Source organism: Hippopotamus amphibius, chromosome 12, assembly GCF_030028045.1.
Source record: "Hippopotamus amphibius kiboko isolate mHipAmp2 chromosome 12, mHipAmp2.hap2, whole genome shotgun sequence".
In the NCBI taxonomy this organism is placed as follows: domain Eukaryota; kingdom Metazoa; phylum Chordata; class Mammalia; order Artiodactyla; family Hippopotamidae; genus Hippopotamus; species Hippopotamus amphibius.
Window position 1 is genome coordinate 29,880,533 of NC_080197.1, and position 14,793 is coordinate 29,895,325.

Consider the following 14,793-nt stretch of genomic DNA (forward strand, 5'->3'; position numbering starts at 1 on the left):
AATGTGAGGGCAGTTTCTCCCTGTAGGAGGGTCCTGTCCTATCTCCAAATTGTTCATTGTTACCCAACAACTCCTGTAAAAGGAGGCAGGCAGCAAATATTACAAACATTTGCATTTGTAAATATTTAACCTGCTTCCTAAAACTCCTCAAACATTGGAGGACACAGTAAAGAGTTACCTTAATATTTCAAGTCATAGAAACAGCAGCATCCTGGACACCCCTAAAGGGACAAGGTGCTGTGATCAGTTACTACTTGTCCAGAGTTTCTTCCCAGCCTAAAGATGGCCTCATTTCTCCATCACCCTCAGCTCTTTAATCCCCCCACCAGCCCTGAGAGGCAGGCTTGAGAGTGCATACAAGCACCACTTGGTAAGATGAATGAGGGTGTATGTAAAGCCCAGAGCCTGCATGTAGTAGGTACTTAATCAATGACAGCCATGATTGTTATCATAAGATCTGGCCATTCTACTTCTGAAATTACCTATTTATTTTTTAGACAGTAAGAAAGCAAAGCAAAAGCACAATAGAAACACCAAAAAGAGTCTCAAATCCTGCTCCGTGCAGCTGCCATGCAAACATCTACATGTAAAAACAGTACAAACACCAAATTATGAATCTGTTTCCACTTTTAAAAATAATCCCCTCAGGAAACAAGTCTGGGGAATGGGCTTTCAAAACACACAGGACATCACAGGCATTTCCCTGCAGATCAGCTCTTTTAGGAGCTGGAAGCATTTTGAAAGGAGGAAGGACAAATGTTGTCAGTGTCACTGTGGCTGTTGAGGCAGGAGGGCTCTGGGCTGGGCAGGAAGTGTTTGCAGAGATACCAGCACCTCTTTAGACTCAGGTGAGTTCAAAGATGGGAAGATTTCCCCAGCAATGAATCCTGGGTCTGCACAGGGTGTTCTGAGTGGGCAGGAAGCCCCGCTCAGCCCAGGTGAGCTCTGTTGGAGGTGGGTTGTGTCCCCGCCAATCGACTGGGGCTGACTTTCTTGGGCCTCCTAAGAGCTGTCACCTTCACAGGCTATTCTGAAGCACCCACACCTGGGAGAGCTGTTCTTCCAACCCAGGCTCTATAGGGGACCCACCGTGGCCCGGGAAAACCACAGCTTTCCCTCTGTGACCTCAGAGAACACGTAGCTCAGGGCTCCTCTGCCCTGGCTGGGCACCAGCACCCTCTGCAGGAGTTAAAACCTCATCTGACAAAATTAAATTGGAATTTCTAGGGTAGAGCCAGGGTATGGGGCGCTTTTGGAGGTTTCCCAGATGGTTTCAAAGAGCAGGCAAGGTTGGTAGGCACGCATCCCCACCCCAACCCCAGTTGTACTTAGTCCAGGAAGGAAAGCTTCCCCTCCAAGGTCCTCTGAGCAGAGCTCACGTGGGTGGAACATGTACCACGTGTCCGGCTCTGCTCTAAGCTCATGACATTCATCCCTCACTCAGTCCCTGCAGCGGCTCTGTGACGGCGGTGCTGTCATTGTTGCATGCGGACACCAAGCCCCAATGTGGGGAGGGACTCGTCAGAGGTCCCAGAGCCAGGACAGTGCAGAGCTGGGATGGGAGCCCAGGCAGGGGGGCTCGGCCCAGGCTCTCAACCACTTGCGCTGTGCTCTCAACCACTGAGTAACACCCTAACCCACCATATCCAGGGCTTTCTAGATCCTTTCCAGTCAGCACTGACACCTGAAAGGTAGTGTGATTACCACCATTTCACAGATGGGGAAACTGAGGACAGAGAGAACTGAGACTTGCTCAGGGCCACAGAGCCTGGGAGGCCAGCACCATCCCTCACTGAGGGGCTGTCCTGTCACCAGGTCATTGTACCCTCAGGACACCCTGCAAAGGTTGGTGTGATTATCCACTTTCTACAGGTGAGGAAATGGGGCGCAACACAGGGAACTGGGTCACAACTTTGAAATAACACCACGATTTCGGGTCTATATTCTGTGCACCCAGGCAGAGCGCCTCAAATCCTTCCAATTCTCCTCAAAGGAGACCATGATTATCACCACTTTACAGATGAGAAAACTGAGGCTCAGAGAATTGAAGGGGCTGAGTCCTCACACTCCCCTCATTGTGTCCCAGAAGTATTTCCTGTCATCTCCAAGTTTTCATGTCCATCAGCAGAGCAAGCACCCCACCTTCACAAGCCTCCACAGTGACCTCCACCCTCCCCTTTTGCCTCTGAGATTTCGACTTCAAGCAACTACAGGGAGGAGTAGCGCCCAAGTGCCCAGGCCTGGGGATGCTGTAGCCACAGGGCTCCTGATATGTGAGTCTAGAATAAGAACTCTTGCTCACACGGGGCCTCCAACACCCTCTAGGGAACACCTCCCGCTCCTCATCCTCAGTCTGCAGAGCCAGGAATGGGCGAGCACCTGCTGCGGGGATTGCAGTGGCCCCTCTCCGCTCTGTCCACACTACCCTTCCCAGAGCTGCCCCCACAGTGAAGGGTCCACATCACCACAAGGGGGAGAAACACTCCTGATGCTTTTACGTGTGCTGAGCCCTGTCTCTTCGCAACATTCAGCACATCAGGAGACACTGCAGTGTCTGATCTGTTGTAAAGCGAGACTTGCCTGCTTCATGGGACTTTTAGAAATGCTTATTGTTAAAGAAAAGAACAATATAAAATTTTAAGAGGACAGGGCTGGAGGTTTCCCCACACTTTGACAAGCACTGTAGGGTGTGCAGAGAGCAGGGCTGTGAGTCACAGTACTTGGGGTTCAATCTTGGCTCCCCTACCGGCTCACAAATCAGGTCCCCTCTCTGAGCCTCAGTGTCCTCATCTGAAAAGGACAACAGAGGATCCCCTCCCTCAGAGCCCTGGTTATAAGGAGTGAACGCCATGAGGAAGATTCAGCATCCGACAGGCTGCTGCTCCCTGGCCCCTCCCCTCCCTCCTTTCTCCTCCAGGGAATCATCAGGGCAGGCGGCCTGGGGAAGAGGGTGAGCAGCCTCCAGGGAGGCAGCAGGTCTGAGTGGCGGGGGAACCACCTGTGATTGGCGGGGCAAGGGGCCCACCATCTGGGAAGTTTAGCAATATCTGCAAAATCAAGATAAGTCCACCTTCACTGCTGATGCCTGGAGTTTGGGGAACTTCATTTGCCACCATGACTAGGAGGGAAATTTGGCAATATGATCACACAAATAAAATACACATACTCTCTGATCTAGCAATGCCGCTTCCAGTGGGTATTTCCTCCGAGAGGAGAGTGACATGTGGAAAGGTTCTCCACTGAAGCGCTGTTTGAAGGTTAGGAACAACTGAATATTTGTCAACAGGAGACTGTAAAATGAACGATTTTGTCTCCATAGGCTGAGTGAAAAGTAGCTGTTGAATCACTGGGCAGCTCTAGCTGCTGATGTAGGATGAGGGATTTGGGATCACGTGGCTGAAAGTAGGGAGAGGTTTCCAGTCACCTCAGGACTCAGGGTCTGAATGCAAGGAGCAGTCTGAACCTTTTGGGAAAGCAATGAAAAGAGTCTGCTCAATGGTTATTTCAAGGAGCTTTTATTTTGCAACTTCTATGTGCCAGGCTCTTCCAGAAACCAGTTCCAATGCCGGTGCAAGAAGGAGCTTGGCCTGGAATCAGACTTGGTTCTGGACAGATCCTCTCACTCACTGACCATGGGACTGTGGTCTGGGCCCCTGTCACCTCTTGGCCTCAGGCCCCCATCTGTACATGGGGGAGCTGGGAGGATGGTGTCTACAGGTCTTTCCGGTGCTGACAGCCCAGAATTCAGGAGTTAGAAAGAGGATCCATGGTCTTTGTCCGAAAACTCTAAATGAACCTTTGCTACCTCAGTGGGGCTGCCCCTAAGTCACTCACATGGGGAACCTCTTCCCTGGGGAGGGACACTCTGAGATGACACAGCTCTGCTTGGAGCCTTCAGTGACTGTGAGTCAGTCCCTGAATCACAGGAGTGTTTTCTCACCAGATGCCCAGGAGACACCAAACCTATGAGCATCTCCTCCAAGCAGGGCCATCAGAATAAATGCTGAACCCTATGCCTCTAGGAATTTTTTCTCAGGGTGGTGGTTCTAAAGAGGAAATAAAGAAACCCATTCTTCCCTCCCTGCCTGGATGGATTTCTCCTCTTTGGAAGGGACACTGGACATAAGCTTCAGGAGAGGAGAGCCCTGGTCTGCTTTGTTTCACCGCTGCTTCTACAGCATGCAGAGCAGAGTCAGGGACACAGTAGGTGCTCAGTACATGCTGAATAGAGAGAAGACTCAGCCACATGGAAGGGAGCACTCTCTGGAAGCAGGAGGTGAGGTCGGGCCTGTGATAGGGCAAGGCACTCCGACTTTCAGTTCCCTCATCCCTGGAGCCAAAGAGCTGGATGGGATTGAAAAGACAAGGGATGAGGAGCCAGGCAGATTGGTTTCTAGACTTTTCCCCCCTTTTAACAGCCATGGGCCCTTCAGCAAATAGCATGACCCCCACAGGCCTCAACTTCCCTGATCTGTAGAAGGGAGTGACATCAGATCATGTCCACATCATGATATAAGCACCCACTGCTGCACCTGAATTTTTTTTTTTTCCTCAAAGAGTGGAGGGCATTGTTGTTCCCTTGTTGTCAGAGACCAGGGGACAAAGGACACCCAGGCCATACTCACCACTCACAGTGAGATGAGTGCCTGGTCCAGACTTAACCTCCGTGTCGTTAGGTTCTCCTTTCTTGAACTTCACACAGTAGTAGACACCAGTGTCTGCTGGGGTGATGCTGCTGATGCGGATGGAAAAGTCCGTGTTGTTTCTCCTTGTGATGTCTGAAACAGTTGCTGCTCGGGGGAAGGGGCCTCCTTTTAGACTGTAGATTAACTCCCGTCCTGGCCCAGTTCCCCTGAACCACGCGACGGGCCCCACGGGGAGCAGGGAGGTCATGGTGCAGCGCAGCGTGGCCGTCTCTCCTGCTGCAACTGACACTGACCTCTCAGGCTGAATCACTTGCAGCTCGTCCTCACCTGCCACTCCTGGAGGGAAACACAATCCAGTTATTCATTCATCCTTATGTGATCTTGTAGATTTTCTCAAGTGTTTATCAACAATGACCTTCACTAACTGAGTGCCCTTGAGCCAGCCTTGAACTCAGCCCATTGCATGTCCATTGCATGTAACCTGCACCCTGAGCCTGTAACATGAGACCCTAATACAACCTCTAATATAAGAGAGGAACTGAGGCTCAGAGAGGTTAAATGATGTGGCAGAGAATGGGTTTGAGTACTTGAGCCCTCTCTGGAAGTGTCATGTTTCACCAAATACTTCTAACTCTTCACTTTGTGGCCTCACAGACTGTTGCACTTCTGGCCTGTGCATTAGGTGGGACCACATGCATTTTTTAGACACTGAGTTGTGAGGAGAACTGATGGATCTATTTCGTAGGTTATTCATGTAACTTCAAGAACCTTTATGGACCAATGTCCCTCTTCCCCAGAGATCCAGACACTCGTGGTGGGGTCGGCTCCAGCCACCTGGATACATGAGTGACAGCGACGTGCAGAGCCCCCAACACACAATGAACATTGAGTTTAAGAAGAAATTAAAACATTGTTTCAAGTCCCTGGGATTTTTCCAGTGGCATAGTCATGTTATATTAGTTACCTAAGGCTACTGCAATAAATTATCAAACATTTCTTGGCTTAAAATGACAGTTTTATTATCTTATAAATCTGGATGTCAAAGGACCAAAAATGGTATTACTGGACTAAAATGAAGGAGTCAGTTGGGCTTCAGTTCTTCTGGAGGCTCTGATCATTGCTTCTCCAAATTCTTGAGACTGTCTATCCTCATGTTCTCATGGTTTCCATCTTCCTGTCTTGCTTCCATTGTCAGTTGTCCTCTAACTTTGGCTTTCCTGCCTCCTTATTATAAGCTTATATGAGGCCCACACTGATTATCTAGGATATTCTCCCCATAGCAAGAGTCTTAATCACTTTTAAAAAATCTCTCTTGTCATCTAAAGTAAAATATTCACAAGTATTAGACATGGATCTCTTTAGGGGGGTATTTTCTGTTTTTTTTTAATTTGTTTCCTTGATTTATAACTTTTTATATTGATGTATTATTGATTTACAATGTTGTATTAATTTCTGCTGTACAAAAAGATAACTCAGTTATACACATAACATACATTCTTTTTTTAAACATTCTTTTAAGTTCTTTCCCATTATGGTTTATCACAGGATACTGAATATAGTTCTCTGCACTATATAGTAGGACCTTGTTGTTTATCTTTTCCATGTATAATACATTACATTTCCCCTACCTTTCTCCCTCTCGGCAACCACAAGTCTGTTCTCTATGTCTGTGAGTCTGTTTCTGTTTCATAGACAGGTTCACTGTGTCATCTTTTTTTTTTTTTTTTTTTTTGGCCATATGGTGCAGCTTGTAGGATCCTAGTTCTCTGATCAGGGTCACACCTGGGCCCCCTGCACTGGAAGTGTGGTGTCCTAACCACTGGACCACCAGGGAATTCCCTGTGTTATCTTTTAGATTCCACATAGAAGTGATATCATATGGTATTTATCTTTCTTTCTGACTTACTTCACTAAGTATGATAATCTCTAGTTGTGTCATGTTGCTGCAAATGGCATTATTTTGTTCTTTTTTATGGCTAAGCAGTATTCCATTGTATATATGTACCACCTATTCTTTTTTTTTTTTTTCCAGTATTTTTTAAAGAAGTTTTGGGTTCACAGCAAAACTGAGAGCACGGTGCAGAGATTTCCCACACAGCCCTTCCACCACACATTCATAGTCTGTCTCGTTGCCAACCTCCCCCGCCAGGGTAGTGCATTTGTTACAACTGATGAGCCCGCATTTACACACCACCATAATCACCCAAAGTCCGTAGTTCACATTAGGATTCACTCTTGGTGTTGTATATTCTATGGGTTTAGACAAATGTATAATGACATGTATCCATCATTGTATTATCACACAGTGTATTTTCACTGCCTTAAAAATCCTCTCTGCTCCACCTGTTCATCCATCCCCTCGACAACCACTCATCTTTTTTAAGATCTCCACAGTTTTGCCTTTTCCAGAATGTCTAGTTGGAACCATACAGTATGTTACCTTTTCCAATTGGCTTCTTTCACTTAATGATATGCATCTAAGGTTCCTCCATGTTTTTCATGGCTTAATAGGTCATTTCTTTCTAGCACTGAATAATATTCCATTGGGTAGATTTACCGCAACTTATTTATCCGTTCATCTATGACATCTTGGTTGCTTCCAAGATATGGCAATTATGAATAAAGCTGCTATGAACATGGTGGTGCAGGTTTTCCTGTGGACATAAGTTTTCAACTCATTTAGTTAAATATCAAGAAGTGTGATTGCTGGATTGCATGGTTACTGTATGTTTAGTTTTGTAAGAAACTGACAAACTCTATTCTAAAGTGGCTGTGCCTTTTTGCCTCCCGCCAGCAGTGAATGTAATTTCCTGTTACTCCATATGCTTGGCAGCATGTGGTGTTGTCAGTATTCTGGATTATGGCCATTCTAGTAGGTGAATAGTGGTATCTCATGTTTGTTTTAATTTGCTGATGATAAATGATGTGGAGAATTTTTTCATGTGCATATTTGCCATCCGTATTTTTTCTTTGATGGGGTGTCTATTCAGGCCTTGGCCCATTTATTAATCAGGTATTTTTTCATCACTGAGTTTTAAGAGTTCTTTGGAAATTTTGTTTTTGTCTTTTTTTTTTTTTAACTTTATTTTTAACTATGTTGGGTCTTCGTTGCTGCCCATGGGCTTTCTCTAGTTGTGGTGAGCGGAGGCTACTCATTGCAGTGCATGGACTTCTAATTGACGTGGCTTCTCTTCTTGCAGAGCATGTGCTCTTGGCATGCAGCTTCAGTAGTCGCCGCACGTGGGCCTAGTAGTTGTGGCACACGGGCCCTAGATCTGGTGGGATCAGTAGTTGTGGTTCACGGGCTCTAGAGTGCAGGCTCAGTAGTTATGGCAAATGGGATTAGTTGCTCTGTGGCATATGCGGTCTTCCCAGCCCAGCGGTCAAATCCGTGTCCCCTGCATTGTCAGGCAGATTCTTAACCACTGAGCCACCAGGGAAGCCCGCTTTGTATATTTTGGATAGCAGTCTTTATAAGATGTGTCTTTTGCAAATATTGTCTCCTAGTCTGTGGCTTATCCTCTCATTTTCTTGATATTATTTATTGCAGAGCAGACATTTTTAATCTAAAAAGTAGAGCTTGTCAATTATTCCTTCATCCCCTCAATAAACTTGTGCTTTGGTATTTTACCTAAAAATTCATCACCAAACCCAAGGTCACCTAGATTTTTTCCTGTGTTGTCTTCTGGGAGTTTTATATTTTTGCATTTTACATTTAGGTATATAATCCATTTAGAGTTAATTTTTGTGAAATGTGTAAGGTCTATGTCTAGACTCTTGTTTTTTTTCTGCATGTGAATGTGCAATTGTTCCAGTACCATTTTTTGAAAGCACTGTCTTTCCTCCATTGTATTGCCTTAGCTCCTTTTTCAAAGATCAGTTGACTTTTCTATGTAGGTCTATGTCTGTGCTCTCTATTCTGTTCCATTTTTCTGTTTTTGAGCTATTTTTCTATTACTTTGCTAATACCACACTGTCTTGATTACTGTTGCTTTCTAATAGTTCTTGAAGTCAGGTAGTGTCAGTTTTCCAACTTTGTTTTTCTTCAATATCATGTTGGCTAATCTGTGTCTTTCACATCACTTTAGAATCAACTTTTTGATATTCGCAAAATAACGTGCTAGGATTTTGATTGAAAGTACACTGAATATATAGATTCAGTAGGTAAGGATTGACACTTTGACAATATTGAGTCTTCTTATTCCTAAACATGGAATATCTCTCTATTTATTTACATTTTCGTGGATTTCATTCATCAGAGTTTTACAGTTTTCCTCATATAGATCTCATACATGTTTTGTTAGATTTATACTTAAGTACTTCATTTGGGGGATGCTAATGTAAGTTGCATTGTGTTTTTGATTTCAAATTTCAATTGTTTACTGCTGGCATACAAGAAAGTGCTTGACTTTTGTGTATTAACCTTGTTTTCTGCAATCTTGCTATAATTCCTTCTTAATTCCAGGAGGGTTTTTTTGTGAATTCTTACAGCTTTTCTGTGTAGATGGTTATGTCATCTGCAAACCAACACAATTTTATTTCTTCCTTCTCAATCAGTAAACCTTTATAAAATTTTTCTTGTCTTATTGAATTATCTAGGACTTTCAGTAAAATGTTGAAAAAGTGGTGAGAGTGAAATTTTTGCCTTGTTCCTGATCTTAATAGGAGAAACTCTAGTTTCTCATCATTAACATAATGTTTGCTATAGGTTTTTTGTATATATTTATTATCCAATTGAGGATGTTTCCCATTATTCTCAGTTTACTGAGAGTTTTTAATCACAAATAATGGATATTAGATTTTGTCATATGGGTTTTCAGCATCTCATATAATGATGTAATGTTGCTTTATAACTTGTTGATGTGATGATTTACATTAATTGATTTTTTAAGCTCTTTATTGGAATATAAATTCTTTACACTCTTGTACCAGCTTTTGAGATACACCAAAGTCAATCAGCTGTATTTATACATATATCCCCATATCCCCTCCCTCTTGCCACTCCCTCCCACCCTCCCTGTCCTGGCCCTTTAAGGCATCACCCATCATTGAGTTGAAATCCCTTTGTTATACAGCAACTTCCCACTAGCTATCTATTTTACAGTTGGTAGTGTATATATGTCTATGCTACTCTCTCACTTCATCCCAGCTTCCCCTTCGCCCCCCGACTCCCCAACCCCATGTACTCCAGTCCATTCTCTGCATCTGCATCCTTATTCTTGCCCTGTCACTGGGTACATCAGTACCTTTTTTATTTATTTTTTATTTTATTATTTTTTGGTTCCAGAAATATGTGTTAACATACAGTATTTGTTTTACTCTTTCTGGATTACTTCACTGTGTGTCACAGACTCTAGGTCTATCCACCTCATTACATATAGCTCCATTTCATTCCTTTTATGGCTGAGTCATATTCCATTGTATATATGTGCCACATCTTCTTTATCCATTCATCTGTTGATGGGCATTTAGGTTGCTTCCATGTCCTGGCTATTGTCAATAGTGCTGCAATGAACATTATGGTACATGTTTCTTTTTGAATTATGGTTTTCTCTGGGTATATGCCCAGGAGTGGGATGACTGGATCTTATGGTAGTTCTATTTGTAGTTTTTTAAGGAACCTCCAAACTGTTTTCCATAGTGGCTATACCAACTTACATTCCCACCAACAGTGCAGGAGAGTTCCCTTTTCTCCACACCCTCTCCAACATTTATTGTTTCTAGATGTTTTGATGATGGCCATTCTGACCAGTGTGAGGTGATACCTCATCGTGCCTTTGACTTGTATTTCTCTAATGATTAGTGATGTTGAGCATCTTTTCATGTGGTTGTTAGCCATCTGTATGTCTTTGCAGAAATGTCTATTTAGGTCTTCCGCCCATTTGTGGATTGGGTTATTTGCACTTTTGGGATTAAGCTTCATGAGCTGCTTGTATATTTTGCAGATGAATCCTTTGTCCGTTGCTTCGTTGGCGAGTATTTTCTCCGATTCTGAGGGTTGTCTTCTTGCCTTCTTTACAGTTTCTTTTGCTGTGCAAAAGCTTTTAAGTCTCATTAGTTCCCATTTGTTGATTCTTGACTTTATTTTCATTATTCTCACCTATTCTTTATCCATTCATCTGTCAAATGGACTTTTAGGTTGTTTCCATGTCTTAGCTACTGCAAAAATGCTGCTATGAATAGGGGTGCATGTAACTTTTTGGATAAGAGTTTTGCTGGATATTTGCCCAGGAATCAGATTGCTGTATCATACGGCAAGGTTTCTGAGGAACCTCCATGCTATTTTCCATAGTGGCTTTACCAACTTACATTCCCAACAAGAGTGTAGGAGAGTTCCCTGTTCTTCACATCCTTTCCAGCATTTGTTGTCTGTTAGAGCTTTTAAGGAAGGCCATTCTAACCAGAGTGAGGTGAGGTGAGGTGAGTGAGGTGGTATCTCATTTTAGTTTTGATTTGCATTTTTCTAATAATTAGCGAGCATCTTTTCATATACCGATTGGCCATTGTATTTCTTCTTGGTAGAAATGTCTGCTTAGGTCTTCTGCCCATTTTTCTATTGGGTTGTTGGTTTTGTTGTTTTTGTTATTAAGTTGTATGAGCTGTTTGCATATTTTGGAAATAAAGCCCTTATTGCTCACATAATTTGCAAATATTTTCTCCCATTCTGTACATCGTCTTTTTGTATTTTTTGGTTTCTTTTTCTCTGCAAAAGCTTATAAGCTTGGTTAGGTCCCATTTGTTTATTTATTTTTTTTTATTTTTTTTTAAATTTTTTTGGGGGGTACACCAGGTTCAATCATCTGTTTTTATACACATATCCCCGTATTCCCTCCCTTCCTTGACTCCCCCCACCTCGAGTCCCCCCCACCCTCCCCACCCCAGTCCTCTAAGGCATCTTCCATCCTCGAGTTGGACTCCGTTTGTTATACATCAACTTCCCACTGACTATTTTACAGTTGGCATTTGTTTATTTTTGTTTTTGTTTCTATTGCCTTGGGAGACTGCCCTAAGAAAACATTGCTACAGTTAATGTCTGAGAATATTTTGCCTATGATCTCTTCTAGGAGTTTTATGGTGTCATGTCTCTAAGTTGTTAAGCTATTTTGAGTCTATTTTTCTGTATGGTGAAAGGGTGTGCTCTAACTTCGTTAATTTACGTGTGATGGTCCAACTTTCCCAACACCACTTGCTGAAGAGACCATCTTTCTCCCATTGCATATTCTTGCCCCCTTCGTTAAAGATTCAGATGTGGTGTATCACATTGATTGATTTGTGTATGTTGAATCCTCCTGTTGAACTTGGGATGAATCCCTCTTGGTTGTGGTGCATGATTTTTTTATGTGTTGTTGGATTCAGTTTGCTAATATTTTGTGGAGAATTTTTGCATCTGTATTCATCAAAGATATTGGCTGGTAATTTTCTTTTTTGGTGGTGTCCTTGTCTGGTTTTAGTATCAGGGTGATGGTAATCTCATAGAATGTCTTTGGGAGTGTTCCCTCCTCTTGAATTTTTTGGAAGAGTTTGAGAAGGATCAGTATACATTCCTCTTTGTATGCTTGGTAGAATTTGCCTGTGAAGCCATCTGGTCCTATACTTTTGTCTGTAGGGAGTTTTAAATTACAAATTCTATTTCACCTCTAGTGATTGGTCTATTCAAATATTTATTATCTATTTCTTCTTGGTTCAGTTTTGGTGGGCTGCATGTTTCTAGAAACTTGCCCATTTCTTCTAGGTTATAGAATGTGTTGGCATATAATTGTTCATAGTATTGCCTTATGGATTTTTGTCTTTCTGTGGCAATTGTTGTTAAGTTTTATTTTTATATTTGTGGCATTTGTTGTTATATTTGATTTTCATTTCTTATTTTGTTTATTTGGGTTCTCTCTTTTCTTCTTGGTGAGCCTGGACAGAGGTTTGTCAATCTTTTTTACTCTTTCAAAGAACCAGCTCTTTGTTTTATTGATTTTTTTTGTTATATTTTTTAATCTCTATTTTATGTCCTCTCTGATCTTTAATATTTCCTTTTTCTGCTCACTTTGAATATCTTTTTCTACATCTTCTAAGTTGTAAGTTAGGGTGTTTACTTGAGATTTTTCTTATTTTTTTGATGATGGCATGTATTACTGTGATCCTACCTCTAAGGACTTCTTTTGCTACATCCCATAGATTTTGTATGCTACTGTTTTTATTGTCATTTGTCTCAAGGCATTTGTTTTTAAATTTCCTCTTCGATTTCATCTTTGCCCCATTGGTTTTTTAGTAGCATGTTGTTTGGCCTCCGTGTAATTCTTTTTCTCTTTTCTTTTTTCTGTGTTTGATTTCTCGTTTCTTGCCTTTGTCATCAGAAAAGTTGCTTGAGATAATTTCTATACTCTGAAATTTGTTGGTGCTTCTTTTGTGCTCCAATATGTGGTCAGTTGTAGAGAACGTTCCATGTGCACTTCAAAAGAATGTGTATTCTGCTTTTTTTTTCTTTTGGATGTAATATCCTGAAAATGTCAATTGGGTTTAACTGTTCTTTTGTATCATTTAGATTCTCTGTTGCCTTATTGATTTTCTGTCTAGATCTCTCCACTGATTTGAGTGGGGTGGTAAAGTCTCCTACAATTATTGGATTTCCACCAATTTCTCCCCTAATAGCTGTTAGTATTGGTTTTATGTATCTGGGTCCACCTATATTAGGTGCATATATGTTGACAAGTGTACAACCCTCTTCTTGTATTGATTCTTTTATTATTATATAGAGTCAGTCTTTATGTCCTTTGTTTTAAAGTCCATTTTCTCTGATATGAGGACTGCAACCCCTGCTTCCTTGTCATTTCTGTTTGCATGAAGCATCTTTTTCCACCCCTAACTTTCTATCCATGCATGTCCTTTGCCCTAAAGTGGGTCTCTTGTAGGCAGTATATTGTAGGCTTCTGTTTTTTTATCCACTTTGCCACTCTGTGTCATTTTATTGAAGCATTCATTCTATTGATATCTAAGGTAATTATTGATAGATATGTATTTATTGCCATTTTAAGCCTTGTTTTCCCATTGATTTTGTATTTCTTCGTTGCCCTTTTCTTTTCCTTTTTGTCTTTCCTTTTGTGAATTCATGATTTCCTTTCCTAGTATACTTATGTTCTCTTCTTTTTGCTTTTTGGGAATCTATTGTGTGTTTTTGATTTGTGGCTACCCTGTTGTTCAAGTATGTGAATCCCTCCTATGTCTGCTTGCCTTAAACGGGTGGTCATATAGAAACATAGTCTAGAAAATTAAAAAATGTATGTTTTCTAACCCCCCCCCCACACTTGATGATTTTGATGGCCTCTTTTATATCTTCATGTTCATCATTTTGCTGTTCTTTATGGTTATCATCACTTTCATGGAAATTTTTTGATTTTTTTAATCTGTGTGCTACCTTATATAGGTGATTTGCTTTCCAGGTGTGATTTGCTCATTCCTATATATTCTTATTTCTTTTCTATTTAGAGAAAACCTTTCACTATTTGCTTTAGGATAGGTTTGGTATTGCTGTATTCTTTTAGCTTTCCCTTGCCTAAGAAATTCTTTCTCTCTCCTGCTATGCTAAATGATAATCTTGCAGGGTAGAATATCCTAGATTGCAGATTTTTCCCTTTCAGGACTTTGATTGTATCTTGTCACTGCCTTCTGGCCTGCAACATTTCTGTAGAGAGATCAGCTGATAGCGTTATGGGGGTTCTCTTGTAATTAACACCTTTTTTTTTTCTCTTGCTGCCTTTAGAATCCTCTCTTTATCTTTAAATTTGCAATTTATTTTAGAATATGTCTTGATGTAGGTCTCTTTGGGTTTACCTTATTTGGGGCCCTCTGTGTTTCCTGTACCTGAGTCTCTGTTTCCTTCTTTACTTTTGGGAAGTCTTCAGCCCTAATTCCTTCAACTACATTTTTGATCCCCTTTTCTCTTTCTTCGCCTTCTGGAATCCCTGTTGTGCATAGATTGATGCCTGCTTTATATTATCCCATGGGTCGCTTATATTGGCTTCATTTTTTGTTTTCATTTGAGTTTCTGTCTGCTGCCTTGATAGGGTGATTTCCATTTTTCTGTCTTCCAGATCACTTATTCATTCGTCTGCATTATCCATTCTGTTATTCATTGCCTTTAGTTCAGTTTTTCTCTCAA

The 14,793-nt window shown here is 41.8% G+C and overlaps 1 protein-coding gene across 1 annotated transcript in view; it reads right to left on the reverse strand.

Moving 5' to 3' along the window:
* Positions 1-14,793, reverse strand: part of LOC130833066 (signal-regulatory protein beta-1-like) — a 30,233-nt gene that overhangs the window by 6,109 nt on the left and 9,331 nt on the right. Inside the window, exon 2 of the mRNA XM_057702271.1 lies at positions 4,626-4,982. Coding sequence (XP_057558254.1) covers positions 4,626-4,982 — 357 coding nt within the window. The remainder of the gene's footprint in view (positions 1-4,625; positions 4,983-14,793) is intronic.